At 36.9% G+C, this 27514-nt stretch overlaps 2 protein-coding genes across 8 annotated transcripts; one reads left to right on the top strand and one right to left on the bottom strand.

The window, feature by feature from the left end:
- On the top strand, positions 1274 to 10592 carry LOC109229353 (long chain acyl-CoA synthetase 4). The gene is made up of 19 exons (XM_019394769.1): positions 1274 to 1728; positions 3748 to 3811; positions 3922 to 4011; positions 4488 to 4544; positions 5175 to 5223; positions 5470 to 5546; positions 5995 to 6034; positions 6122 to 6216; positions 6665 to 6832; positions 6924 to 7034; positions 7105 to 7192; positions 7315 to 7381; positions 7681 to 7756; positions 7843 to 7960; positions 8195 to 8440; positions 8532 to 8671; positions 9016 to 9198; positions 9459 to 9578; positions 10396 to 10592. The coding sequence occupies exons 1-19, from the start codon at positions 1577 to 1579 to the stop codon at positions 10426 to 10428; spliced, it is 1974 nt and encodes a 657-aa protein (XP_019250314.1). The 5' UTR covers positions 1274 to 1576; the 3' UTR covers positions 10429 to 10592.
- On the bottom strand, positions 17311 to 21963 carry LOC109229351. 7 transcript variants are annotated; one of them, XM_019394761.1, is made up of 7 exons: positions 21680 to 21963; positions 20639 to 20793; positions 20243 to 20460; positions 19045 to 19654; positions 18092 to 18616; positions 17907 to 18004; positions 17311 to 17799 (listed from the first exon to the last, which is right to left on the bottom strand). In XM_019394761.1, the coding sequence occupies exons 1-7, from the start codon at positions 21847 to 21849 to the stop codon at positions 17776 to 17778; spliced, it is 1800 nt and encodes a 599-aa protein (XP_019250306.1). In that variant the 5' UTR covers positions 21850 to 21963; the 3' UTR covers positions 17311 to 17775. The 7 variants fall into 7 exon arrangements, with proteins under 7 accessions (XP_019250306.1, XP_019250308.1, XP_019250310.1 ...); XM_019394763.1 differs by having other exon boundaries at positions 17871 to 18004; positions 21680 to 21857; XM_019394765.1 differs by having other exon boundaries at positions 17882 to 18004; positions 21680 to 21857.

The raw sequence follows: 27514 nt of genomic DNA, 5'->3' as shown, positions 1-27514 counted from the left end.
CACGATGAACTGAAGTTTGCGTATTTTATGTCTTTGCAAGTCAGGCCAAACTTCATTTAAAAATATCTGAAGTTTTGCTACACTTCAGGCAAAACATTCTGAAATCCAAACTTCAGACATAAATTTTTGCTACTTCAGGCCCGTATGTCTGAAGTTACGCGAAAAGTGGGTACGCTTGCTATTTTTTTTTTTTTTGCAAAGCTGATATAAGTTAAAAGGTGACCCAAAAAACGGGTATAGATGCAAATGCCCCGTTCTTAGCTCTTAAATAACTCGATAATGTAACATATTCTGAAAATCTCATAATGTTTTGAAAGATTTACAAGGAAATTAAAACATCGACTACCTCGTCAATCCTTTATAAAAAAAAAACAAGAATTTTTGAATTCTGATACATCACTTTCGTGTTAGGGTTAGCGATCACTTTACTACTATAATAATACGTCACATTAAATATGAATTGATGTTCAACGAAAATGTTAGGCCATCTAAAACCATAGGGTTAAGTTTGGCAAAGGGGTGAATAGGACCAAAAAATAAACAATGATGGAGTGAAACCAAGGTAAAAGAATTTAAGACACATAATATAGAAGGTGACTACTATAAATACTTTAATTTAGAATTATTCGATAGCGATAATAAGGAAGATTGATAAAAGAGTAATCTTGCTTCCAATATTATCAAGTTTTTGAGGTGAGTTATAATTTTATTAATCTAAGCATCCATGTTTTCGTTTAATTTTTGCATTAACCGTATCAAATTACATACAAACATAATTTTATATAACTATTTATTAGATAGGGTGCAGCATTTATATATGATAAAAAACAATCCTCAATCATTCATCAAAGATAGAATATGGATCAATAACTCGAAAAATTTGACAATCAACATAAAATTATTAACACAATCAGTTTATATAATTTATAATTTTTAGATGATCTTATTCCTAGTTACTATAGACGTTGATCTTGATTTAATTTATCAATAACTTGATCATAAAACGCTAACATTAAATCATATTGGAAAATCATGAGAACCTAATATTTCGGTTTCTTTTTATCTTTCTAAGTCTTGATTATGAACAAATTTACTAGTAGAAGATATATCGGATAAATAATTGAAGTAAACACCGCTATTTTTGTGTTGAAAAATAAGAGTAAAGTATTAAAATCAGAATATAAAAAAAGGAGAAAATATAGGGTTGGAACTTGGAATAGTCCAACAAGCTACCTGTATTTATTTCAGAAATTAGCCATTGGTCAATATTCACTGTTAGAAAACCAGTAGTCCTTTTCTCACTTTAGTCAAGAAAAGGCCAAAAAATAAAGAAAAATAAAGAAAAGGCCAAAACTCAAAGAAAATTCCTACAGCCTATACAACTCTCTCATTCTTTCAAGTTTCAGCTTACCCAACACCACTCAACTACCAACCCCCCACCCCACCCGGGCTATCCCACCCCCACCACCCCAAAGTAAAGACACCCATTTAATCCAATTTTCTCATACACATATATTCTGTGTATATATTTGACTGTATTTTGGGTATTTGTAGAAGAGAAAAAAAGGGATCAAGAATGGCGCAAGAGAAGTTCATAGTAGAAGTTGAACCAGCAAAACCTGCCCAAAATGGAAAGCCATCAATGGGTGCTGTTTATAGAAGTCTTTTTGCTAAAGATGGGTTTCCTCCTCCTATTCCTGGACTTGACAGTTGCTGGGATATTTTCCGGTTAGGACTAAAATAGTTTTATTTTTTATTTTGTTAATACTTTGCTAAAGTTTTGGGTTCTTGTCTTTTTTTTTTTAATTTAAAATTTTGATCTTTTTTTGTTGAATCTGATTGTTTGTTCGGAATAGTAGAGGTGGAGCATTTTTGTTTTATGTATTTGATCAGTAGAATAAAGTTCAAATTTTTCTCTTACTTTGATTTGCTATTCTTTTGGGTTCTTGTCTTTTTTATTTTTAATTTAAAAACTTGATTTTTTTTTTGTTGAATCTGATTGTTTGTTTGGATTAGTGAAGGTGGAGCATTTTTGCTTTATGTATTTGATCAGTTAGAATAAAATTATAATTTTTCTGTTACTTTGATTTGCTGTTCTTTTGGGTTCTTGTCTTTTTTGTTTTTAAACTGAAAATTTTGATCTTTTTTTTTTGTTTGTTGAATTTAGTTGTTTGTTTGGGTTAAGAAAAGGTGGAATCTTTTTAGCTTTATGTATCTGATGAGTAGCTTAAAGTTCAAAGATTTGATTTTTATTTTACTTTTTTGCAAAATATATAAATTTGATCTAATTTGTAAATGTTCTTTGCAATTCTTATGGGCCTTCAATTTTTTGGTAAACTTGGTTTTAATAATATTTTCTTAATCTGATTGTAAATTTGGCTATAAAGGGTCTAGTATTCTAGCTTTATGTGTTTGATGAACAAGTAGTTCCAAAAATTGATTTTGACTTTTACTAGCTTTTTCTGCAGAATATTGGCAATTTCTCTAATTTTTCTTTAAATTGGATAAAAATTGATTTTAATTGTTTTTGGATCCAATTGTTTAATTCAGCTACAAAAGATCTAGTCTTTTAGCTTTATGTATGTGATGAGTAGCATTTTTTTTTTGTTGAGAATGAGATGAGTAACAAAAAGTTCCAAGAATTGATGTTGACTTTTGGGTTTTTCTTTTTTCTGCAAAATCTTCACTCTTGCTACTTCATATGATTAAAAAGTCACGGTTTTCGGCAATTAATTATGTACATAAGTTACATGATTTCACTGGTAATGCTATGCCTTTACCTTTAAGACATTGTACATTTGTACTGCCTTGAGCATGAATATAGGAAATACATCTGCTTACTCTTGCACTAGAAAAGCCAAATGGATATGCATGTAATTGATAACTTCAGAGATTCTAGGATCTTTTTGCAAATTTGCGCAAAAAACCTTTGAAAGGATTTTCGATATGGTTTTCTGTAACACTACTTTAGAGTCATAACACACTGATGCCCCCGGGCTTTGGTCTAGTGGTAAGAGCGACTCATGATACATCGTGATTGGTTCAAATCCAGCTGCAGACAGAAACCTGGTGGAGTAGTATTTAAGTGGAGAATGATAGAGCGGTGGGACCATTATCCACTGAGTTTCAGACTGTGCGCCAGTCGGCGCTTGGAGATTTCTCGGTTATAAAAATAAAAGATAAAAGTCATAGCACACTGTTTTGCTCTTTAAGAGTGAATATCTTTAAATAAATTAGGCATAATTCTATAGAGAATATAACTTCAAAATGGGCCTGTATGAAGCAGAATGGATGGAAAGGATTCATATAGTTGACCCCCAAACTATTAAGTACAGTTGATTCATTGATATCACTTCAATGTAGGTCTTCCTCCATTAGTAAGGAAACGTATTAGATTTTCGAGCTTTATTTATTTTTTATTTTTTGATAAGGTAAGTTAAGTATTGCGAAAAAGTGGCACCAAATAGGTGCTTGGGGCGTGTAGATTTTTGAGCTTTATTGTGCTCCTCTATTCAGGATAACTTCATATACAAGCTTGCTCTCGGACTGTACAAGCCTAAACTTTGACTCCACCAGTCCTCATTGTCCGTGTTTGTTCTAATAAATGTTGATCTGGTAGTTTGTTAGAACATGCAGCTATTTCTTTTAGTCAATAAATGCTTGTAGATATTTGCCAGTGTGCTCAAATGACTAATTCCATTATTATCCAATAGCAGATCTTACAGGCATTTCTTGTCTATGTCACAGTTTGTCAGTGGAGAAATATCCTAACAATCGGATGCTTGGGCGCCGTGAGATTGTAGATGGAAAAGTAAGTTGTCACCATAGTGGTTTTTGCATATGTTGTAATTCCTACCTCCGTTGAGGTTCTCTTTTTCTAAATTGATTTTGGCTGATTCGTGTATTTGTTATTATTTTCAGCCTGGCAAGTATGTGTGGATGTCTTACAAAGAAGTATATGACATTGTGATTAAAGTAGGAAATTCCATCCGGAGCTGTGGTGTGGACGAAGTGAGTTCCTATATTCTATTTGATTTACTTTACTGAAAGCTTGGTTGACTGCGGGAATAATGCCAACTATAAGTTCTTATTTACCTTCTAGTGTTTGAGTTGTGTCATCAAATACTGCAGATGGTGATCCCTCCTCTGTGCAGTTTAGCTACTCATTTGTTGCCTAGTTCTATTAGAGCTATGAAAAGCTAGGTTCACTTCTGTTCTTTTTTTTTTGATGGGTAAACAAAAAGCTTGGTTCAGTTTCTTCGATGGTTCAGTTAGGCTCTTTAGAATTCACTCCCTTAACAATGGAGAGATTTTATTGTTGAATTATATTTCACTTATTCTTTTTGAAGTTAGTGTGTGTTCTCTGCCTTTTGTTTACTTGTGTAGACTCGTGTATAGGACTTTTTAGCTAGTCTCTTATTGCTTGTTTTCCTTGGTTATTTGTACATTCAATCAGTATCTCACTTCAATTTGACTTCTGATGCTAGGGAGACAAATGTGGTATCTATGGTGCCAATTGCCCTGAGTGGATAATGAGCATGGAGGTAAATTTTTCTTTTCCTTCTATTTTTTTCGATATCCTCCTTTTGTCTGTTTGATGGTCTTCAAACAGAATTAAGGACTTCCACTACTATTTTTTGGTTGTATTTTATTCATATAATTATTTCCCAGCTGATGAAGAGGTACATAACATTTAATTTTAGATGTATCGATCATAGCTAGTCTGATTATCTTCGGCAATCAAAATGTTATCTTTTCTTCTTCTATGCTACTCTCTCTCGGTTGAATCGCTGGCCTTACACTTTAAATTTAAACAACCATATATTTGTTTCGTATATAACACCTAGTTAAATATGACTAATAGGAGGAACCCTGGTTTAATGAAATAGTTAAGGTTGCCTATGCTTGAATATTCTTGTAAACACTGTGTGGGTTAGGAGGTCGGTTGGCCCAACCGGGTTGGGACTCATATTGGCATGTGCCTTCCTTTTCACCTCTAAATGAGGATATAGATTGGCTTAGTCCACTTTCTATCCTTCTTTGTATCATCCTTTTGATTGTCCTGTTTTCTGCTACGTATCATAATTCATATCAACCTCTCGTTTTAGGATATTTTAGAAATTAAGCCTTCTCCTTAATTGTTGTTAGCTCTGATAACGACTCTATCATTGCAGGCATGCAATGCTCATGGACTTTACTGTGTTCCTCTGTATGACACCTTAGGTATGCACCCTCCTCTGGTTAGAATAGTGGTTTGAGTGTCTTCCTCATCTTTCTAATGTTTTTTTTTTTTTTTTTTTTTTGTAATTTATCATTCTTGGTGTTACTTTTATAGATAGAAGGCATCTTCTTGGATTGGTTAAACAAGATGCGTTTTTCATGTGGCCTTCTATTCTATGTTTATCTCTGAAAATAGAAGGAACCTCATGCTATGTAATGACCGAAAATAATCTTCTTTGTGTGCTTTAGGTGCTGGTGCAGTGGAATTTATCATTAACCATGCCGAGGTTAAAATTGCTTTTGTTGAAGAGAAAAAACTTCCTGAGGTATGCCTGTTCAAAATTAAATTTTTTGATTGACGGCTGATTTATATTCTGAGACGTCTGACTCCACAGGTCCTCATACTTGGTATAGAACAGTCATGTCTCATTAGCCACGACTTATTAAGAGCTTAATAGTGGAATCAATTTGACTCACCAATTCAGTAATAAGACTAATTTGTTTGAGCATCAGTGTGCTGTTTTAAAAAGATACGCATAATTCAGATTCAAATATCACTGTTCCATAATAATATCATGTTGGGTAGCGCATTATATTCTATATTTACCTTGACATCAATGTGTTTGAGATGGTTCCTTGGAAATCTATTTGCGAAGGCAAAAATTATGGTTTCTAAAGGTTGTTGCTTCAGATATTTTACTATTATAGGGAGGCTGTGCCTTTTAATATCTAGGGATGTACTTTCTTACTAAAATATGTGCTCATCCCTTTCAGCTTCTGAAAACTTTTCCAAATGCAGCAAAGTACTTGAAGAGTAAGTCGATTATAAATTCAGCTCCTATTTTAAAGTGAGGATCGATGAAATGGTATAACAAACTAGTTTCCTGTTTGTGATCACCAGCTGTTGTGAGTTTTGGGAATGTCACTCCTCAACAGAAGGAAGAGGTTGAAAAGTGTGGGGTGGCTCTATACTCGTGGGACGAGTTTCTACAATTGGTAAGATTTCTCTTTACTTCTATAGTTATCAGATTTGTCTGGCGTTTTGTTAGACATCATCATTAAGGAGTGTTATAACTTACAATTTTGATACTGAGATTGTGGTTTTGAATATGAGACAAAATGGGGAATAAATTTTTTTGATTTCTTAATCTCATATATTGAGTTACATGACTCGAGTTTAACTCAGATTTGCACATTTCTGTTTAATCTTGATTTTTAATGTTTTTTTGCTAAATTTCTGATTCCACCTTCAAATTCCTCTTTCCATTGTAATATTTGTTTTAGGCTCGTACAATGCAGCCAGTGATGTGACTGGAAAAAAATATTGATCAAGTTTTTGGAATAAGTTTGTAGTCTTGACATTTACATGGAATGATCTGCTGATGACCGACATGAAACTGTGTATATGCCTTTTGAACTAACACGCAAACTCCTCAATGTGCAGGGAAGTGAAAAACAAATTGATCTTCCAGTGAAAAAGAAGGAAGACATTTGTACAATAATGTATACTAGTGGAACGACTGGAGATCCCAAAGGTGTGCTGATTTCAAACAATAGCATTGTTACTCTTATAGCTGGAGTACAGTGTCTGCTTGGGAGTGTGAATGAGTCGGTAATGAATTATTTGTTCTTTATTTTCCTGCCTTTTGACATAAAGCGCAGCTACATTATAGGCTTGACGATCTGACCTCTTGACGTTGCAGTTGACAGTGGATGATGTATATCTTTCATATCTTCCCCTGGCACATATCTTTGATCGGGTTATCGAAGAATGTTTCATTAATCATGGTGCCTCAATAGGATTTTGGCGAGGGGTAAGATGTTCATATCTTCAGCTTAATCATGGTACAGAATATACTTATGCATTCCTAATCGTGTCCGCAGGATGTCAAGTTACTAACCGAAGATATTGGAGAGCTGAAACCAACTATCTTCTGTGCTGTACCTCGGGTACTAGACAGAATATATTCAGGTAATAACTTTGTGGTCCAATTATTCACATTCTTATCTTCTTGGTGTACCTTTGACTGAGTGTCTTCTATGTCTTGTCGAAATGCTGGATATTTTTTGACTAGTTCATTTAAACATTCTCAGGTTTGCAACAGAAAATTTCTTCTGGAGGTCTGCTTAAAAGCACATTGTTCAATCTTGCTTATGCTTAGTAAGTGCTGTTCCATGTTTTCCATGTCAAATGAAGTAAAATATGGCAACTTCTTTTGGAATATAAGCATTTGTGTCCGTAAGCTAACAGAGGCTTTTTAACATGGATAGAGGAAATAATATTTTCTGTTTCCATACATGCTTTTTTGCACTTAAATTTAAACTGATCATTTCTTTCATGCTTTAGGTTGTATATTGGAGAATTTTTGTTGCGATTTTTGGTTAGCATAAAAAGTAAATCTTAGTTTGAGTTATTTTTAGTGGTGGAGGCTGTTACCTAAACTTTTTGAAATTCTACAGCAAACACCACAATTTGAAAAAGGGACGTAAACACTCTGAAGCTTCTCCGCTTTCTGACAAAGTTGTCTTCAGTAAGGTATTGGAAATGCCCTTGGAGCAGCTAGCAAATCCATTTTTTCCATCTTCCAGTTAGTCCGTAACTCCTGGTGTTCTTTTGCTTAGGTAAAAGAAGGGCTAGGAGGCAAAGTACGCCTTATATTATCTGGAGCAGCGCCCCTTGCAGCTCATGTGGAAGCTTTTCTGCGAGTTGTGGCATGTTGCCATGTTCTTCAAGGATATGGTATCCCATTCTTTCAATATATTTTGAGTTCAGCTGAAATATGGATGAAGAAATTGTTGGCATTTAGCTTTTATCTCAAACATAGATGATATAATGTAAAACCATCTCTTTATAGAACTTGAGTGATGGGAGCATCTCCTAGATCTTCACTAATGAGCCAACAAATGTAACAATTGCAAGACTTTTTCTCTAGTTGCTGGATAATGAACGTCGCTTCTTTCTATTCTCATTTAGGTCTGACTGAAACATGTGCTGGTACATTTGTCTCACTACCAAACCAGTATGATATGCTTGGTACGGTTGGTCCCCCGGTGCCCAATGTGGATGTGTGCTTGGAGTCCGTCCCTGAAATGGCATATGATGCTCTATCAAGCACGCCACGTGGAGAAGTATGTGTGAGGGGCGACACTCTTTTTTCAGGTTATTACAAGCGTGAGGACCTAACAAAAGAAGTCATGATTGATGGGTGGTTCCACACAGGTTTGTTTTTTCGTGTCGAAGTTGAAATGACTAATATCTGCTTGTCAGATAGAATTTGAATGGACATCGTATCCAACATTTCTTTCTTCAGGCGATATTGGTGAGTGGCAACCAAATGGTAGCTTGAAAATCATTGATCGCAAGAAGAACATTTTCAAGCTATCACAAGGTGAATATGTTGCTGTCGAGAATTTGGAGAATATATATGGCAATAATCCTGTTATTGACTCTGTAAGTATCTACCTTAGATGTACTGGCCTCTTAATTATAAGCAAAAACATGGTTCAGAAGGTGTACTTTTTGTTTTCCGTGGGTATCTTCAGCGACTTTGTCTGTGCAATTTCTGCTTTCTACATGATCAAGGTTGGGCAATATTCATCTTTAATGTCGACTGTTATGGTCTAGCTTCGCGGAAATCTATGCTTTTACGAAAGAGGATTGTTATTCAACCAGAATGTGTTTTTTCATGTTGATTTTCTTGGATTAGATACTCTGGTTAACTGGTGACGTAGTCTGTTCATGTTAGACATGAACTGATGAGAGTGTACTGATTTCTTTTTCTACCTCGACTCCAGATATGGATATATGGAAACAGTTTCGAGTCTTTCCTTGTTGCTGTTCTTAACCCAAACCAACGGGCAGCTGAACAATGGGCCCAACAGAATGGCGTATCTGGGGATTTTGATTCCCTGTGTGAAAATCCAAAAGTGAAGGAGTACATACTTGGAGAGCTCACAAAAGCTGGAAAAGAAAAGAAGGTTAGTTCTCCTCATTGCAGTTGCTTTTTCTGATAGTACATGTGTTGTACTTTGATAAAACTTGTGTTGCTCAGACTCTCCGAAAATGTCTCCGGGTGCATGTCGGATCCTCCAAAAGTAGCATATTTTTGGAGGATCCGTTATGGGTGCGGCAGCATTTTGGAGAGTCCCTGCAACATATGATAAAACGCATGGAAGAGAAACGCTCCATCCTATGGAAATATTCCGAAACTTATATAAATATAATCAACTTTTTGCAGTTGAAGGGCTTTGAATTCATAAAAGCTGTACACCTTGATCCTCAGCCATTTGACATGGAACGAGACCTTCTAACTCCTACATTTAAGAAGAAAAGACCCCAGTTGCTCAAATACTACAAGGTAATTTCTCTTTGTGAGCAATGAACTTCTCCATATTTTTTGATCATTCATTTTCCATTTTTATTCCTTTTCACCTTACTATGTGCGCGTTGCATGCCGAGGGTCTACTGGAAACAGCCTCTCTATCCTCACGAGGTAGGGGTAAGGTCTGCGTACACACTACCCTCCCCAGATCTCACGGTGTGGGATTATACTGGGTATGTTGTTGTATGTGTGTGTGTGTTGCATCCAAGAGATGTTACTACTCATTATATGCTTTATTTTCATGTTGCCGAAAATTCTTGTTCTACAGGTAACAATATAGTCTTAGTAGACATGAATTTTGTTGTACTCTTATTAAATTTTTTTGTAAGGAAATTCAAATTCTCTATGAACATACATTATATATTATATCTACAAGAGAAATGCCTTGGTTTTTGTCAAAACGTCATCGACTAATCTGGATGCCTATACTTGTTTTTGAGGCCTTTAACTCCGATGCTAAGTTACCGATTATTAGTTAATAATGCTATCTATTTAAGAAGGGGAGCCTCGGCGTAGCTGGTAAAGTTGCTGTCATGTGACTAGGAGGTCACGGATTCGATCCGTGGAAACAGTTTCTTGCACAAATGCAGGGTAACACTTCTTACAATAGTCCCTTGTGGTCCGGCCCTTCCCCGGACCCTCCCGTATAGCGGGAGCTTCGTGCACCGGGCTACCCTTTGAATGCTATCTATTTAAATAGGAATATATCTATCACCATTTGATTTCGTGTTGATTCTTGTTTACGGAGTATTTGTTTACATGTTCATGCCTGATGTAATTTTACATTGTGCAGGACGTGATAGACAACATGTACAAGACCAAATGAACCTAACGGCTGAAACTACTTGCCCCTTGTTTTACATTTGATCTTTCAACCTTAATTTATCCTTTTGTTTTTGTTTTTGCACTGTATATATTACATGAAGACTATGAGATTGTTTTATCAAATTGGATTTGACTGTTATACAAGCAAAATTATTTATTGTGTTATTAGTGCTATTTAAATAGCTCAATATTGCAGTTTTATGGTTTAAAAGGAAAATAATAAAATCATAGGAGTGTTAATAGCATCCCCCTCAAATAGAGGCGGATCTAGGATTTGAAGGTGGCGGGTGCCATAATTTCTTTTAATGTATACCTTGAAATGATTAATATGAAATTTGTTAGGAATGTTTATTTGGGTCAACTTAATAGGTACTATTTTTTATTTGCAAATAAAAAAATTACATCTCAGATATTAAAATAGATGTAATTAGCATTTTGAACAAGGAATCATACATTTATTATACCAACACATGTAAAATCAACATTTCACTAGGAAATTATATCTTTTTCTGTATATTAAAAATAAATTTATACAAGTAAGACATTTTCAATAAGGGAATTACATCAAGCAGAATGAGAATTTTTTTAAAAATATCTTCAATATATAAATCATACTCCATAAGTATAGAATTAAATAAACTACAAGTTCTCAAAAATCAAAATCACAAATCTCATCTTAATTTTTGTCATAATTTAATAGTAAAGAGATTTAAATTATATTAAATAACCATAGAATAACACAAATTTTTATGATATAATAAAAAAAAAAAAGAGAAAAATTTTTGATCTCAATCGAAAATCCCATTAAGACCCAACTTTTTCGGATATGAAAGAAGAAAACTCATAAATTTGATTAACAGGAATGAAAACTCATAATTTGAGATTAACAGGAATGCTTATTTTATAATTTTGGTGTCTCTTTTTTTAGTGTTCTTGTTAGAGACCACATATAAATAATAATAATAGAATAAAGAAAAGAAAAATATAAAAAAATAATGAAACGATGAATAGAAAATTGTGAGGTAGCCGAAAAGGAAAATGATTGGAACAAAAAAATAAATAAAAAGCACATGAAAAAGGAAAGTCGGACAAGGTTCAAGATAATTCCCAACTTGAATTTTACACACGAAAAAATCTTTCAAAAAGATACCAGTCATGGCACCTTTGTCTAATTTACGGCTGCGGGTGGTAAGATCAGATATTTAATCTCATTTAAGAAAATTTTAACGTAGGTATATAAAAAATTTATCATCTTAGCGGGTGCCATGCAACCCCATTGTAAAGGGGTGGATCCGCCCCTGCCCTCAAATACTAATATCAGATAAATTTACGTCATTACTCAAGCCACTAGAGACAACGTTGTTTTATTCGAGTTTTCCTGTCACTATTCTTATTGGTTTGTAATATTTTGAGTCGTAACAAATTGGGTTGAGTAAGTATATCTATTGTTATGGTTTTTTATCGAGAGGGTGGATTGAAATGATTGAATGAAGAATTGAATAGAAATAAAGCACTTCCTCATCCGTAGGAAGGAGTGGCAAACGGGTGGTTCCGGTTGAAAATAGGTAATGAAAAAATGGATAAATTATTTGTGACGATCCAAAGGGGTCATCACCTGTATTCCTACTCTCTCTGTACTTCTGAGGCCCTGTAAACCTTATTTAGGGTTGCCTCGAGTTGTGTGCGCAGTCCGGGCACGTAGCCGGAAAGTTTAAATATGAAATTTGTCAGAAAAATTGTTAAATCTTGTTATTTAAATTAATTAAGTTTGACTTCGGTCAACGTTTTGGGCAAACGGACCCGGACCCGTGATTTGGTGGTCCCGGAGGATCCATAGAAAAATATGGGACTCGGGCATATGCCCGGAGTCGAGTTCCGAGGTCTAGAGCCCGAGAAATGAACTTTTATGTGACATTGTTTTTCTGAAATTATTAAGAAAATTGGAGATGAAAACTGATTAAAAGAATGTGGTATCGGGCTCGTATTTTGGTTCCGACGCCCGGTACGAGTCTCATATATGGTTTACGCAATTGCTGTAAAGTTTGGTTGAATTTGGACGTCGTTTGACGTGTTTTGAACTTAAAGCTCTAAACTTGATGTTTTATGAAAATTTGAAAGGAAATCATGGGTCATCATTTGTGTCATTATTGGAAATCACGGTCGCTCGTTCTTCATTATTGGAGCGTATCCGTGATCGGCAGTTTGATGATCCCCATTTGTGTGTCCTGAGAGACACGGTGCAGCGTGGAGGTGCCACGAAGGTGACCTTAGATGATGATGGTGTTTTGAGATTGCAGGGGCGAGTTTGTGTGCCCAATGTCGATGGGATTCGAGAGTTGATCTTAGCGGAGGCCCATAGTTCTCGGTATTCTATTCACCCGGGCGCCCCGAAGATGTATCAGGACTTGTGGCAGCATTATTGGTGGCGTAGGATGAAGAAAGATATTGTTGCATATGTGGCTCGATGTTTGAATTGTCAGCAGGTTAAGTATGAGCATCAGAGGCCTGGTGGTTCGTTTTAGAGGATTGAGCTTCCCGAGTGGAAGTGGGAGAGGATTACCATGGATTTCGTTACTGGACTTCCATTGACTCGGAAGAAGTTCGACTCGATATGGGTTATTGTTGATAGGCTGACCAAGTCAGCGCATTTCATTCCTGTGGTAGCCACCTATTCATCCGAGAGGTTAGCTGAGATCTACATCAGAGAGATTGTTCGCCTTCATGGTGTGCCGGTATCTATCATTTCCAGTGGGATGGTTTGAGCCGGGAGAGGCTCGGTTATTGGGTACCGATCTAGTTCAGGAGGCCTTGGATAAGGTCAAGATCATTCAGGACAGGCTTCGTTCGGCTCAGTCGCGGCAAAAGAGTTATGCGGATCGTAAGGTTCGGGATGTGGCTTTCATGGTTGGTGAGCGGGTCTTGCTCCGAGTGTCGCCTATGAAGGGCGTGATGAGATTTGGGAAGAAGGGAAAGCTTAGCCCTAGGTACATTGGGCCGTTTGAGATTCTTGATCGAGTGGGAGAGGTGGCTTATAGACTTGCGTTGCCGCCCAGCTTACCAGCCGTGCATCCAGTTTTCCATGTATCCATGCTTCGGAGGTATCACGGTGATCCTACCCACGTGTTAGATTTCAGTACTGTCCAGTTGGACAAGGACTTATCCTATGAGGAGGAGCCGGTAGCTATTCTGGACCGCAGGTTCGTCAGTTGAGATCCAAGAGTATTCCTTCTGTTCGTGTTCAGTGGAGACGTCAGCCTCCTGAGGCATCGACCTGGGAGTCCGAGTCTGATATGCGGAGCCGTTATCCCCATCTTTTCCCCGACTCAGGTACTCCTTTCTTTTGTCCGTTCGAGGACGAACGGTTGTTTTAGAGATGGAGAATGTGACGACCCAAAGGGGTCATCACCTGTATTCCTACTCCCTCTGTACTTCTGAGGCCCTGGAAACCTCATTTGGGGTTGCCTCGAGTTGTGTGCGCAGTCCGGGCGCGTAGCCGGAAAGTTTAAATATAAAATTTTTGAGAAAATTGTTAAATCTTGTTATTTAAATTGATTAAGTTTGACTTCGGTCAACGTTTTGGGCAAACGGACCCGGACCCGTGATTTGACGGTCCCGAAGGGTCCGTAGAAAAATATGGGACTCGGGCATATGCCCGGAGTCGAATTCCGAGGTCTAGAGCCCGAGAAATGAACTTTTCTGTGAAATTATTTTTCTGAAATTATTAAGGAAATTGGAGATGAAGACTGATTAAAAGACTGTGGTATCGGGCTCGTATTTTGGTTCCGACGCCCGGTACGAGTCTCATATATGGTTTAAGCAATTGTTGTAAAGTTTGGTTGAATTTGGACGTCGTTTGACGTGTTTTAAACTTAAAGCTCTAAACTTGATGTTTTATGAAAATTTGGAAGGAAATCATGGGTCTCGAGGCCTAATTTGATGTTAATGATGTTGTTTTGGCGATTTGATCGCACGGACGAGTCCGTAGGGTATTTTTGGAGTCATGTGTATGTTCGGTTTGGAGCCCCGAGGGCTCGGGTGAGTTTTGAGTAGGTCCCGGGAGGTCTTAGACTTAGAAATATCAATGGTTGCAGGTTCAGGGAGTTGCAGGCCCCCAGCGCGCCCGCGGTCGATTTCGCGCGGTCCCCGCTGGAAGCCGCACGGCTGCGGTGCATTCTTGCGCGGTCCGCGTGGCTAGGTTCAGAGGGCCAGTGGTTCAAGTTGACCAGCGCGGCCGCGTACCAAAACAGTACGGTCCGCGCTGGGTGGGTTCAGAGAGGGTAGATTACCAGCTTCTCAGCGCGGCCGCGGTGCACTTATGCGCGGTCCGCGCTGAGCCTTTCAGAGGGGTATATAAGGTCGGGATTTTCAGTCATGTTTCACTTTTTCAAAACCCAAAACACAAGAGGCGATTTTCCAAACGATTCTTCTTCTCCAAAACGATTGGTGATGTATCTAACTCATTTTCTTACTCCTTAACATCTTTAAACATAATTTCAAACTTCAAACACAAGATTTTAATGGGGAAATTGGGAATTTAGGTAGAACCTAGGTTTTCTAAAATTGGGGTTTTGGACCTCAATTCGAGGTCCGATTCCAAAATAACTTACATATTTGAGTTCATGGGGGAATGGGTAACCGGGTTTTGGTTCGAACCTCGAGTTTTGACCACGTGGCCCGGGGGCGTTTTGGGAAATTTTGAGTAAAACTTTGGAAAATTCACTTTTCATGCATTCAAATTTATTCGATTAGCATTTGTTGATACATTCAAGTAACTCGTAACTAGATTCGAGCGGTTTGGTGGTGAATTCGAAGGGTAAAGCTATACTAGAGGCTTGAGTTGAGTTTGGAGCATTTGAGGTAAGTGTTTGATCTAACTTTGGCTTGAGGGAATAGGATTAGAGTATTATTTGCTAATTGCTAAATGTTGAGTACGGTGTATAGGCATTGGTGACGAGTATCTTATACACGGTGTCTTAGCATGACGTGGGTCTTTATTTGTGCTTAGTCGGGATTCTGTTAGTGACTCTTCCTTGTTAATTGATGGCTTTCTAACATTATCATGGAAGAGAATGAGAAGGAAATATGATGTGTAAACTCTTTGGAGCGTTGGCTCGATTTTTGACCTGATTAAAAAGTAAGAAATGAACGTAAAAGAAAGAGATGTGATTATTCCCTTGCCGGGACGTGTAAGTTATTGTTGTTGCTCCCTTGCCGGGATTTAACTGCTTAGTCGTATTCTCCCTTGCCGGAAAACCACTTATATATTATGTAATGGGATCGTGTGGCACGCCGACCACTTATATATTATGAAATGGGATCGTGTGGCACGCCGACCACTTATATATCATGAAATGGGATCGTGTGGCATGCCGACCACTTATATTTGCTGAAATGGGATCGTGTGGCACGCCGACCACCTAGTTATATATTATGAAATGGGATCGTGTGGTACGCCGACCACTTATATAGATTATGAGATCTGATGTAGTTTCGTGTTTACTTCTGATAAGTTGTTTTCATCTGTATTTCCCCTAAGCATGTCCCCTCCCCGCCTTAATTGGTATTTTCTGCTGTTATTTCGTTGCACTTGTATATACATATATATCTGCACAGGTTGTTTTTTGTAGGTCTTGTCTAGCCTCGTCACTACTTCGCCGGGGTTAGGCCAGGCACTTACCAGCACATGGGGTCGGTTGTGCTGATGCTACACTCTGTGCATCTTTTTGCACAGATCCAGGAGCAGCTTTTGGGCCTCAGCAGTAGGATTTGATCGGGAGCTGACTTCAGTCCAGGGAATTTCGAGGTAGCCTAGCTGACGTCCGCAGGCCGAAGTCCCTTCTATGTTATTAGTTTGTTTTCCTTGTACCGAGACAAACATTGATGTACTTCTATTCAGACATGTTTTTAGCACTCTTTAGTAGTTCGTGAGTTAGTGACACCGGATCTGGGTAGAGTTGTATTTAAACTTCCGCATTTGGTTTTCAGTTATCTATGTTTTTTTAAGACTTCCGCTTTTATTTAAATGACTCGTTTTATTTATATCGTTGAGATGTTATCAGAAAATGTTTTAATGCTTGGTTTGCCTAGCTCCGACAGTAGGCGCCATCACGACTCCCGATGGTGGAAAATCCGGGTCGTGACATTATCCAATCCGACTCATATTTAATACGGATAGAAAACGGATTAACGGATAATATGGGTAACCATATTATCCATGACTTGTTGCATATGATCACTTTTGGGGAAATTCTTAGTCTCCCTAACTTGAGAAACCCCCAATTTGAGGCTTTACAAAGTTAGACTCATTGGTTATCCATTGGTTACCTATTGGTTATCCATTTTCTAAATGGATAATATAGTTCTTATCCATATTTGACCCGTTTTTTAAAAGTTCATTATCCAACCCATTTTGTAGTGGATAACATGGGTGGTTAACTGTTTTCTTTGAACCATTTTGCCACCACTATATGTAGGCATTGCACAAAAGATAGATCATGAACCTAAGCGTTCGTCTCATAAAATCCTCCAATCCAACATTATTACCATCCATGGAACCATTTTAGTTCTCTTCCCTACTCGAGAAGGGTGATCTATTTAGTGTAAGAACTAACTTGTAGGCAGTTTGGAATGAATTCAAAATACAAATCAATTGACCTAAATGAGTTTATTGGAGTCAAATAAATCAAACAATTGAGTAAACATTGTTTAAAATGAATATAGCTAATGTGGGTATTACCTGAAAATGCCAAAAAGATCCAGTTACAGATTCTATTTTTACCACTTCTCTTACTCTGTCAAACAAAATGTTGTATAAAAGCTTTCTCACTAGAGTTTTCCAGAGTAACTCCTTATGTGATGCTGTAGCAGTCATTTCTTTTACTTCTTATGTAAATTTGTGATCCATATCTCAAAAATGATACTTCAAGGTTTGTACACATTATAAATAACGTTCCCAGAATGACCACAACACGTAAAATACAATGAAAGGCTACAAAAATGACCAGAATCATAACTACACACACACAACTTTACAAAAAACTTGGCGATTATCCAACAAATCCAGTCCTGAGTTGCTTGGGATAGCACTTCTCCTAAGAAATCTTGTTCCTTGTGTGTTTCAAAACTGTTGGTAATTTGAGTCAATATAAAATCTTATACGAATCCACGAAGCAGCAGGATGTGTAAATATTGCTGCTTAACTGAGCTTTGCCAGATCAGAAGTTCCGCAACTTGCATCAAAAAGCACTCTGACAATTTTGTAAGGTCATTGGGCAGAAGCACATGCCACGTAACTGAGACAACAAGCCAGTGGAACGTTACGACAGCCCTAACATGGCCTGGGCTTGTACTATTTACCATCCTGAGTCACTCTCTGCATCATTCATAAAAGAAATATTAAAAATTCTTACATTGAAAAAGAAGCTCAAGAAACAGAATACATGCATGAACTGAACCCAACAAATTTTATCCATCACTTGCAAGCTCATGAGGTATCAGATCAACATTATCCCTGGAATTAGGGGCAGACGCGGACCTCAGTGCAAATAGTTCTTCTCTGGTGTACTTCAGTCTTTGATCTAGTTTGAGATAATGAAAGAAGTAATATCAGACAAGACAGATACAAGCATAAACTTTAGACCAAGAAAAGTTTGACAATGCCTCACCAAGGAAACTGTCTCTGTTAGATCTAAGGGGAGATGCAGATGGCCCTCCCTGCTTATGTTTGTGTAATTTGGTCCGTGAGGTGGTCACTTGGGACAAAGATGAGTGAATAGATAACCTTTTGACCAATGCAATACTAAGAAGATCATGCCTTACTTCAACTTGGCGATGCTTTTGCTGAAATGACAACAGTGCATCCTCTGTCAACAGCCAACACCCCCTGATATCAAGAATCGTCATAGATGGTGGAGGGTTGAATACGATGAGCCCAGCATTAGTGAGCACGCCGTCACGAATCCCTAGTGTTACCAAGCTTCTAATAGATGACAATTGATGCAAAGAGGTATCAGTAAGGGAACCACTCCGTAAAAATAAATAGCTCAATTTACGAAAGCTCGGCAAAGGAGCCAAAGCTGAATCCTTGATTCGAGTCTCCTCCAAATCCAATCTCTCCAAATGATCAAGATTACATAACCCAGACAGCGATGAAATGCAATTAGGATCAGAATCCACCTCGTTGACCATACCTGGCATTGTGGCAGATTACACAACCATGTGAGTGAAGAGAGAAGAGACTAATGTTGTTCTAACCCTACAGGAAAAGAAGTCTCCTTCAATAGGCAACTGAACTGCTATTTTAAGTTCCACTCTTAATTAATTTTGGTTGGATAAGGCATAAAATGCATCCATCTGTGATGACATCTGAAAATAAATTTAAAGCACACTTGGATATTTTGTAAATGATTTTCATCACAAATTTGAAATTCTACAAGTGTGTTCATCGTGTAATAGTCTAGCCTAGAAGTGAGATACATATTGACATTATGGTGTTGTCTTTAAGGATTCAAGCATCCTCTACACCTATCTAGTTTCCAATAAAAGAGAAATTGAGGACCACAAAAGAAACTAAATGCAAAAAGTAAAAGGAAGTTTTGAGGAAAAGAACATGTCATACCTCTGATATTTGTACCACTTAGATTGATACTTTTTAACAAAGGCATGGTGCTCATGAAGGGGATAGCATAATCGTCAATGGCTGTGTAAGATAATAATAAAGTTTCAAGCTTGGGAACAAAACCAGCTAAGATTTCCAGTCCTGCATTGCTTAATTTTGTCCTGCTGAGATTTAGATGGCGTAAATTTTGACCTATAAATGCAATGTGTTCAACTGACTCATCTCCTGCAGATGTACCCCTGAGATCTAAATCTGATATAGCACTCATATACGGCAAAAAGCAGTAAGAATTAAGAGATGAATTGGAAAGATCCAGGAGAGAGAGGGAAGAGGTTTCAAGGTGTTGGAAAGCTTCAGAGACATCTCTTATGGTTGATCCAGACAGAATAAGCTTTGCAAGGGGAGCTTTCCGTCCTTCTCCTTCGAATGAAGAATGTATCGTGCAATTGCTCATATTTAGGCATGCAAGAGAAGGCAGACTTGGCAACATAGTGACCTTGGTCCAGGCCAAATTCAGAGAACTCAATCTTGGGAACCATTTAAGATAAGATGCTCCTTTGTTTGATACTTCACTCCCCCAAAGATCCAAATGTTGCAGCTTTTGGAGAACCTACCCGAACCATAAAACATGTCATTTACCTTGAGTAAGTTCAATCATTCTAAATAAGTACAATTAAAGGACTAGATGGTTAAAAGAACAATCCATAACAGTTTAGTCCAGTGGGTAAGCTAAACAAGGCTAGCTCAAGCCTAAGACACTAAAGCAACTGCTTTAAGCCTTCAAGGTAACTTAAAGGGCACAAGTGGACCAAGCCATCTTTTCATTTCAAAATAGATTTGAATTATTCAAATGTATGAAATTGTGACATTTTACTTAGCGAAAGAAACATCTACAGAGCTACTTGTTTTTTCAAAATAGATTTGAATGATGAAATTATTTTCAGCGTTCTACTTAGTGGTAAGAATTGAGATTTTAAGGTACTGAGAATTTTAAGAAACATTATTAACCTTGAATGTTTCCTAAAACATTACATAGGTCTTTGTGAATGGATGAGAATTTCTCATAACCCAAAGCTTAAAGAAATAAAACGTTTAGTACGCCAAGAGGAAAGGGTGGGGGAGAAGAAAGACAAGATCTTAAAGACATGTTAACAACAGATGATCTACCTCAAAATTTCCTCATAAAAAGAGGATTTACCTTAAGATTATCCAAAGCCGAATCAGACACAGGCAGGCCTCCCAAATCTAACACAGATAACTTAGTTAATGAAGACAGGAGTATCACACCATCATTTGTGACACCTGTTTCTGGAATCCACAACTTTTCCAAATTTGGGATGGATGTTAGATGTCTAATTCCACCGTCAGTGATCTTTGAGCACCTGGAGAGGTCAAGCTCCTTTAAGTTTGTCATTCCTGAGGAGAACAAAAGCAGACCTCTGTAAATAAACATTTAGAGTGTCATGTGATATTTATGAACCAATACAAGTTAACCAAGGGGAAAAATAAAGAAATAATGGTTAGAGGAGAATATAACGGAATATGAGCTAGGTTAGTTGCATTTATCTGAAAAATATAAGAGGTCAAAGGTTACCTGTAATAGCCCAAATGGCTGAATTGTTAATTTTGTTACAATCTGATAAATTTAGAGAGCGCAAGTGATCAAAAGCACCTATATATGCCATCCATTCTGCATCCACACAGCTCTCCCCCCTTAAGTCGATCTCCTCGACACAAAATTTAAACACTCTAGACAAGAAAATATATATCAGCTTTTGGAGTAGATAATGCATGAATCCAACACACAGAAGAAAGAAGTCAGCAGCTTTAGGTTTTGATGTTACACTACTGTAGATTTAGTATAATAATGGGAAAACATCAACTTTGCAATCAAATAGCTACATAGTCTCTCAAATGTTACGGATGACAATACTATCATCATTGCATCACCTAAGTCCAAGACTTGGAGCCTTATTTCACTGAGGAAGCAATACAATTCAATAATTATGCAGCTTCAAGGATGTGAATAACATTTCAAATACTTGGACAACCAATACCCTGCAAAGTGCAAACATATATGTATTTTTCTCAGGCCAACGCAAATATGGTGCTCATAACTTTGAGAACCACTACCCAGCTACCACATTAAACAATTGTAATTTGACTATAACGCTTAGCCTCAATGGTTGAAGGGCCCATAACAAAAAGATATGACCAAAATATAACAAGTAATTCAACTCCTTCACTTGCATCAATACACTCTCAGTTACTTTTGTTCTCCCATTTTTTTGTTAATTTTTTTGACAGGCCATTTTGTTCGTCAATTATCTACAAACTAAACTACTCCTTTTAACCTATTCCGTTCAGCATTTTCTCATTTCAACTATCAATCTGACCAAATTTCTGAAGTCAAACTACGCACAGATTGATTTTGACTTTTAAAAGTTGAGATGGTTATTAAAGCTGCAAACTGTTCATATGATTTTTCCAAAATTCACTTTAATATTACAACTCGAGCTGATCCATAACCGCTAGATTATGAAAGATCACATTTATTTGTAATTTCAGGACAGTGGCAAATTATGAAATGTACTGAAAAATAAAAGAAATGAGGTGATAATTAGGATATACTTACTCGAGCAAAGAGGGGAAGAGGAGACGGCGGCGAAGAAGGCGGTGAATGAGAGCTTCGGCGAGGTGAGATGGCATGCTTTCCAGTGTCCGCCGCTGTCTCCGCCACGCTTCGACGGCGTCACGGCTCTGCGTCGCCGATTCCATGCACATCTCAACCAGTTGTATTTCCATTTTCTGGATCGGATTTGATCGGTGTTCTTATTGAAAGTGGTGAGTTCTATAAAAGACCAAATATACGTGTCCACCAAGATTTTATGTTAGAAGTCCAACTCAAACTTTGTCATTTTTAATTGATCTCTTCTCTTTTCTCTTTTTCTTTTTAACTAGTATACCTACCCGCGTTGGGCAAAAAATATTAAATAGTATTATTTTTATTAGAAAATATTATTTGAAAACTGCGGTAGACACAAAGATACAAATGGAATTATTTTATGAACATATAAAGGTACTGGATATACATACATTCAAGTCATGAAGTAATATTTTGTTGTAAACAGCTAGTAAGGACAACATTAATAAGAAATGCAACCTTAAATGGTTGTTTATTTTTTATTGTAGGACGTTAATCTGATCAACCAAGTAATCCATTAATTAGTCAACTCCCACGATATCAAGCCTATGCAGGAGGAGTAAATCGTAGTTACGATGGATGGTCCCACCAACTGAGTTATCTCCCAAACAATAGCATTTAATAGAGACAGTTAATGGAACAATCAAAACATGGTTCTCTTCCCCTCAAACAAAGAAGCATAGAGTTTAGATTTTAAAATGTTAAATTCGATGCTAACTCCAATCAAACTGCTTGACACAAATTTTAGGACGTCGTTCAGTTCAAACCTAAAAAAAATAATAGATATACTATGACGTTGTCCTGCTACTGCCACAATTTACGTCAAATATCATGTCATGCAACTAAACATATGAATTTTGAAATTTTGCAGCAATCGGGTTTTTCCTTTGCTTAATCCAATCTGTATGGTGCAAGGAAGAAAAGTAAGAAATGATTATCTGCTTTTTATTTTTTAATTAATGGGTAAGGACATGCACCCGATTATGTTAAACAACAAAAGGGCAGAAGTGATGATCTACCTATATTTTTTTTAATTTTCCTGCACGCGATAGAGTTTTTACTTGTAAAATAAATAATTTCAATATTGAACTAATCTAGTCATTAAGTAAAAAGGAGATGATAAATGAGCCAGAGCATCTTAGCTTACAGAAATGTGCAGAAGAAAGAAAAAGATAGAGCAGACCTTAGTTGTCAGGTACTATCGTAGCGTTAGTAAATAATTTTGATACTTATAGTAGATGTTTCTGCACCTCGGAGAGTAATCCTATTTCACATGAGCAATCATAGAAATGATATGTTTTTGACATTTACCTTTCGAAACAGTAAAAAGTTGATCCAATGTTATCTCCCAAACAGTAGAAACAGTTAATGGACCAACCTCATCATGGTTCTCTTCCCCGCCGTTAAACTCAAAATGTATGGTCAGTTGTTGAGTCCATAAGTGAGGCTGCATTACGAAAGAATATAACCGTGAAGAACAATGTAGATATAAATTGTCCCTATCATGCTGCCAAAACTACACTTATTTTAGAAATTAAAAGAGAAAACCTTTTCCTTAAAAAGTAAAACTATACCGGAAGCCAAAAATATCACGAGCAAAGACAATATCACAATTCTAAATGACCAGAAATATATGAAACTCGAGAATTGGTAATTCAACAACAATCATACTCTATTTGATATAAGACATATCTTAAAATGCATTCCTTGGCGGATAACCTATTAAAGAGTAAATAAACAGAGATTAGCTTCACTTCTCACCCTTCAACCTATAGTTACTTTCAGAAACTCCTCTAAATTCAAATAAGTGAAGAGGGAAAAAATATTAATTGGCTAAAGAAGTCTAAAAACTGACTTTCGAAATTTTTTATCTTAATCCTCATAAACTATCCTAAATTTAACTGGACTTGTAACTTCTAAGATGCAGGTTGTCTCTTTTCAAGGTCTTCCTCTTGCTTAGTCATAATAGAAGTCTCTGGCGAAGGAATTGAAAGAATAATGAAATTGCAGAAAATTTAGCTATCACAAAGGAAGAAAAATGTGCTCTTAAATATTTTCACAAGCAACAGGTTAGGAAAAAAAGAAGGCAAAATCAGTAGTGAGGATGACTAAATAACTCTCTTGATGTCATATGTGTGAGCTGGTTCAAACTGTTTGGTCAGTTATTGAGTCTATCAGTTAGGTTGCATTTGGACAGAATATAACTGTTAAGCACCATAGAGACATAAATTGTCCTTACCATGCTGCCAACAAATAGCCCGGTAAATGCAAGTGTCACGCGAAGGAAGGAAGAATAAGGAGATTGCAAAAAATTAAGTTATCACAAAGGAATAAATTGTGTTGTTAAATATTTCCAAAAGTAACAGGTTAAACATAAAAGAAGGCAAAACAATAAGTGAGGATGACAAAAACTCTTTTCATGTCATGCGTGTGAGTTGGTTCTTTGGACCTTTGTCAGCAAAGAATGAGCCAATAATGAATGCACAACCAATTATGAAGCAGATATCAATTTTCTGAGGCATCAGCAGCATGACAGGAAGAAACATAGTGAAGGAATTTGATTGTTCGATTTTAAAGGTCAACATTATATTTAACACAAAGGAACTGAATCGTATCCTAAGAAAGAAGCAAAACATAGACGGAGTACACATGCAAAACTACTTTCATTTCAGATAACAGCAAGCAAAACAAATAGGGTAAACTATTGAAATTAATTTGCGCATCGTAATTTAGACAATGTCGGTTATCGAAAGTATAAATATATTTTACAGAACCTTATTGTACATGCATAACTACCCGAACAGATTCCTTATTAGTGTACAATTGTGAAGCAAACATTAAGAGACAGAAAGAGAAATACTTGTGCAACTCATATACAGTGGCGAAGCTAGGAATTTCCCCAAGGGTGTTCAAATTTAAAAGAAGTAAAAAAAATTCCGACAAAGAGTGTTCAGTATGTGTTATATACTTCTAAAACGTAATATTTTACCTATATACACAGTGCAATTTTTCGACGAAGGGTGGTCAACTGACCACCCTTATCACCATGTGGCTTCGCCACTGCTCATATATAAACTATTTCATATATAAGCCTAGTTTCTGTATGTTCATCCGATAATAGTCTAAGCAAGGTCAACCAAATCTAATATTTGCCAGATATCTATTTCTAACATAATGGATGTTATTAACTACAAAATCAAAATAGGTGAATTTTAATTAAATCCTACATAATAAGGACTGTCACACCTCCTTTTTCGCTACTACACCCCGTGAAGGGTATAATAAAGGAGTTTTTCCAATTAAAGGACAATCAAACGGGATTCGTTTATATTAAGAGATTCAGAGTCGCCACTTGGGAGATTTATGGTGTCCCAAGTCACCGGTTTGAATCCCGAATCGAGGAAAAGGTTTGACTTTGTTTAACAGTCGCGAACCAGAAATCCGAGTAAGGAATTCTGTTAACCCGGGAGAAGGTATTAGGCACTCCCGAGTTCCGTGGTTCTAGCACGGTCACTCAACTGCTATATTTGGAAAAAATCTGATTTTAGTACATGTTATCCTATTACATTTTTAGAATTATTTAACCGCTTTTAGTTAGAAATCTTTTAAGAAAGTGAACGTCGTTTCAAAACGTATTTTCGGATCACGTCACATGAAATGCACCCGGATCCTCGACACATTTTTATCCAACGTTTTGGGATTTGGATTTGGGTTGCATGAAATGCACACCCGTATTTAGGAAAGTAAGATTATTAAAAAGCGCGCCTAAAGCGACTAACGTGTTATTATCTTTGCGGGAGGCCGTGAAAATTCGCTAAACGGCACGTCCCGAATTCTAAGTATTTTAATATAAGCATTTAATGAGGGCCCCGCAATTTATATATTTTGTGCGGCGAGGCTCGTCTCATTTGTATTTAAAGGCCATCCTAAAAGAAACTACGATTTTCTATTAAAGTGTTGTCTCTAAAAGGGCCCTAATTAATTAGCATCATTAATTACCATTATTAGAGGACCTTTCGCGGGATTCGAGCTTCAAACTCAGGTCCACACTTGAACAAGAGGAAAGCCTCCTAATTCAAATATGCTACCTAGCTCGGAAGGCCCAAAACCCGTATTATAAGAATTAATCTCACAAACTTAACACAAATTCAAACTTTCAGCATTTTTGGGCTTCAAAATTAACCCAGGAAGAAGGAAAATACTGCTGTTTCTACTAGAATTTTTGCCCAGCTTAGGGCTTCTGATTTTGACATTGGCCCAGTTTCATAAACCAAATGTGAATAGACATGCTGCAGAATGAATGCATAAAAATAGATTGGGCTCCAGATGAAGCTAGGCCCAGGGGTATGCTCATGAAAGGGCAGAGATTATAATTGGGCCCTCGTTAGGCCTGGTTCTTACGATCCGACTGGCTTTTACCCAAGACACCGTAGTATGGGCATAATTGATATTAACACATAAGCATGAGGTATAATTAACAAATTTGAATTATGAATTAAATCCTTTGACACAAATTAACTAAACCAGAGACAAATTCATTTCAACATGCATATTGACCCAAATTTGTCGTGACTAAACAACGATCACAGTGTACTAATTATTTGATAAAGAGCTGCCCAAAAAAAAAAATGCTTGAACATGCCAAATAATAGTAATTCACTCATCCCTGAACAACCTAAATTATCAACACCTTATACAGCCCTTGAATCCTAATAGTAAATTTATCAGTAACAATGAAAACCCACATAACTCACAATTTTGAGATTTGTTGAACCATAAATTCATTACTTGAATCACAGTTCTTCAATTACACACATATCTCGCAGATACTCTGATTTGGGATATAGGGATGGGTGAATCATGTAAATATAAACTCAGAACACTGAACCTCTTTTGACACATCAATTACAAGAAACTTAACTCACATTAGAGCTGAAATGACAAAGCAGAGTCCAAACATCTAGTGAGTCTAACAGTCCAGCATTAATTACAACATAAAAATTTGCTACTTAAACAGAATTAGACTAAGCTACATCATAACCCAAATAATAAGATATGAGCATTATGAGATATGCACAGATCATAGCATAATATTGCCTTCATTTCATCTTCGAGTTGAACCTTACATCATGAGATATTCAGAACTTGTACCTGGAAAAATGAAATAGGAAAGGAGGAGGAATTCAGCGATGAACAGTAGCAGGAACAATATTCAGCAGCCCAACTCGACCCAGGAATAACCACAGTAAACTGACTTTAAATCAGATTTGGACCGGCAATAGTATCAAATAAACCCATAAATCAGAAACACACCCAAAACCTGAACCAACTACTTGAATGCCAACCGAATTCAACTCATTTTAACCCCTAGTTGTTCTGGAATTGTTTCAGAAGTGAGAACCTTTAAAAATTATCAGATTTCTCAATGGAACAGTATTTTCCTAGCCATTTTCAACTGTTTTTGATTTTCAGAATTCCTTCTCTCTTCAAGTCTGCCTTGAAAGGCAAGGTTAGAATGCCTTTATAGGCAAGCAAAGTAGGGCATCTCAGATTTCAGTTTTGCATTTCTAGTCCCCCCCCCCCCCCTAAATTCTATTTTTTGCCAATTGATCCCCCATTTTCTGACTTGGTGTCCAAGTAAAAGCCACTACAATTCTGAAATTCAATAAAAATCCCCACCCCAGCTTCCTAGAAGCTTCTATTTCAGTTACACTGAGATTCCCTTCTATTCAATCTACCCAAAATGCCCCTTAGCTACCCTGAAAT

Source organism: Nicotiana attenuata, chromosome 7, assembly GCF_001879085.1.
Source record: "Nicotiana attenuata strain UT chromosome 7, NIATTr2, whole genome shotgun sequence".
NCBI classification, from domain to species: Eukaryota; Viridiplantae; Streptophyta; class Magnoliopsida; order Solanales; family Solanaceae; genus Nicotiana; species Nicotiana attenuata.
Note: the sequence above shows the minus strand (reverse complement) of the source record. Positions and strands in the feature narration are given on the sequence as shown.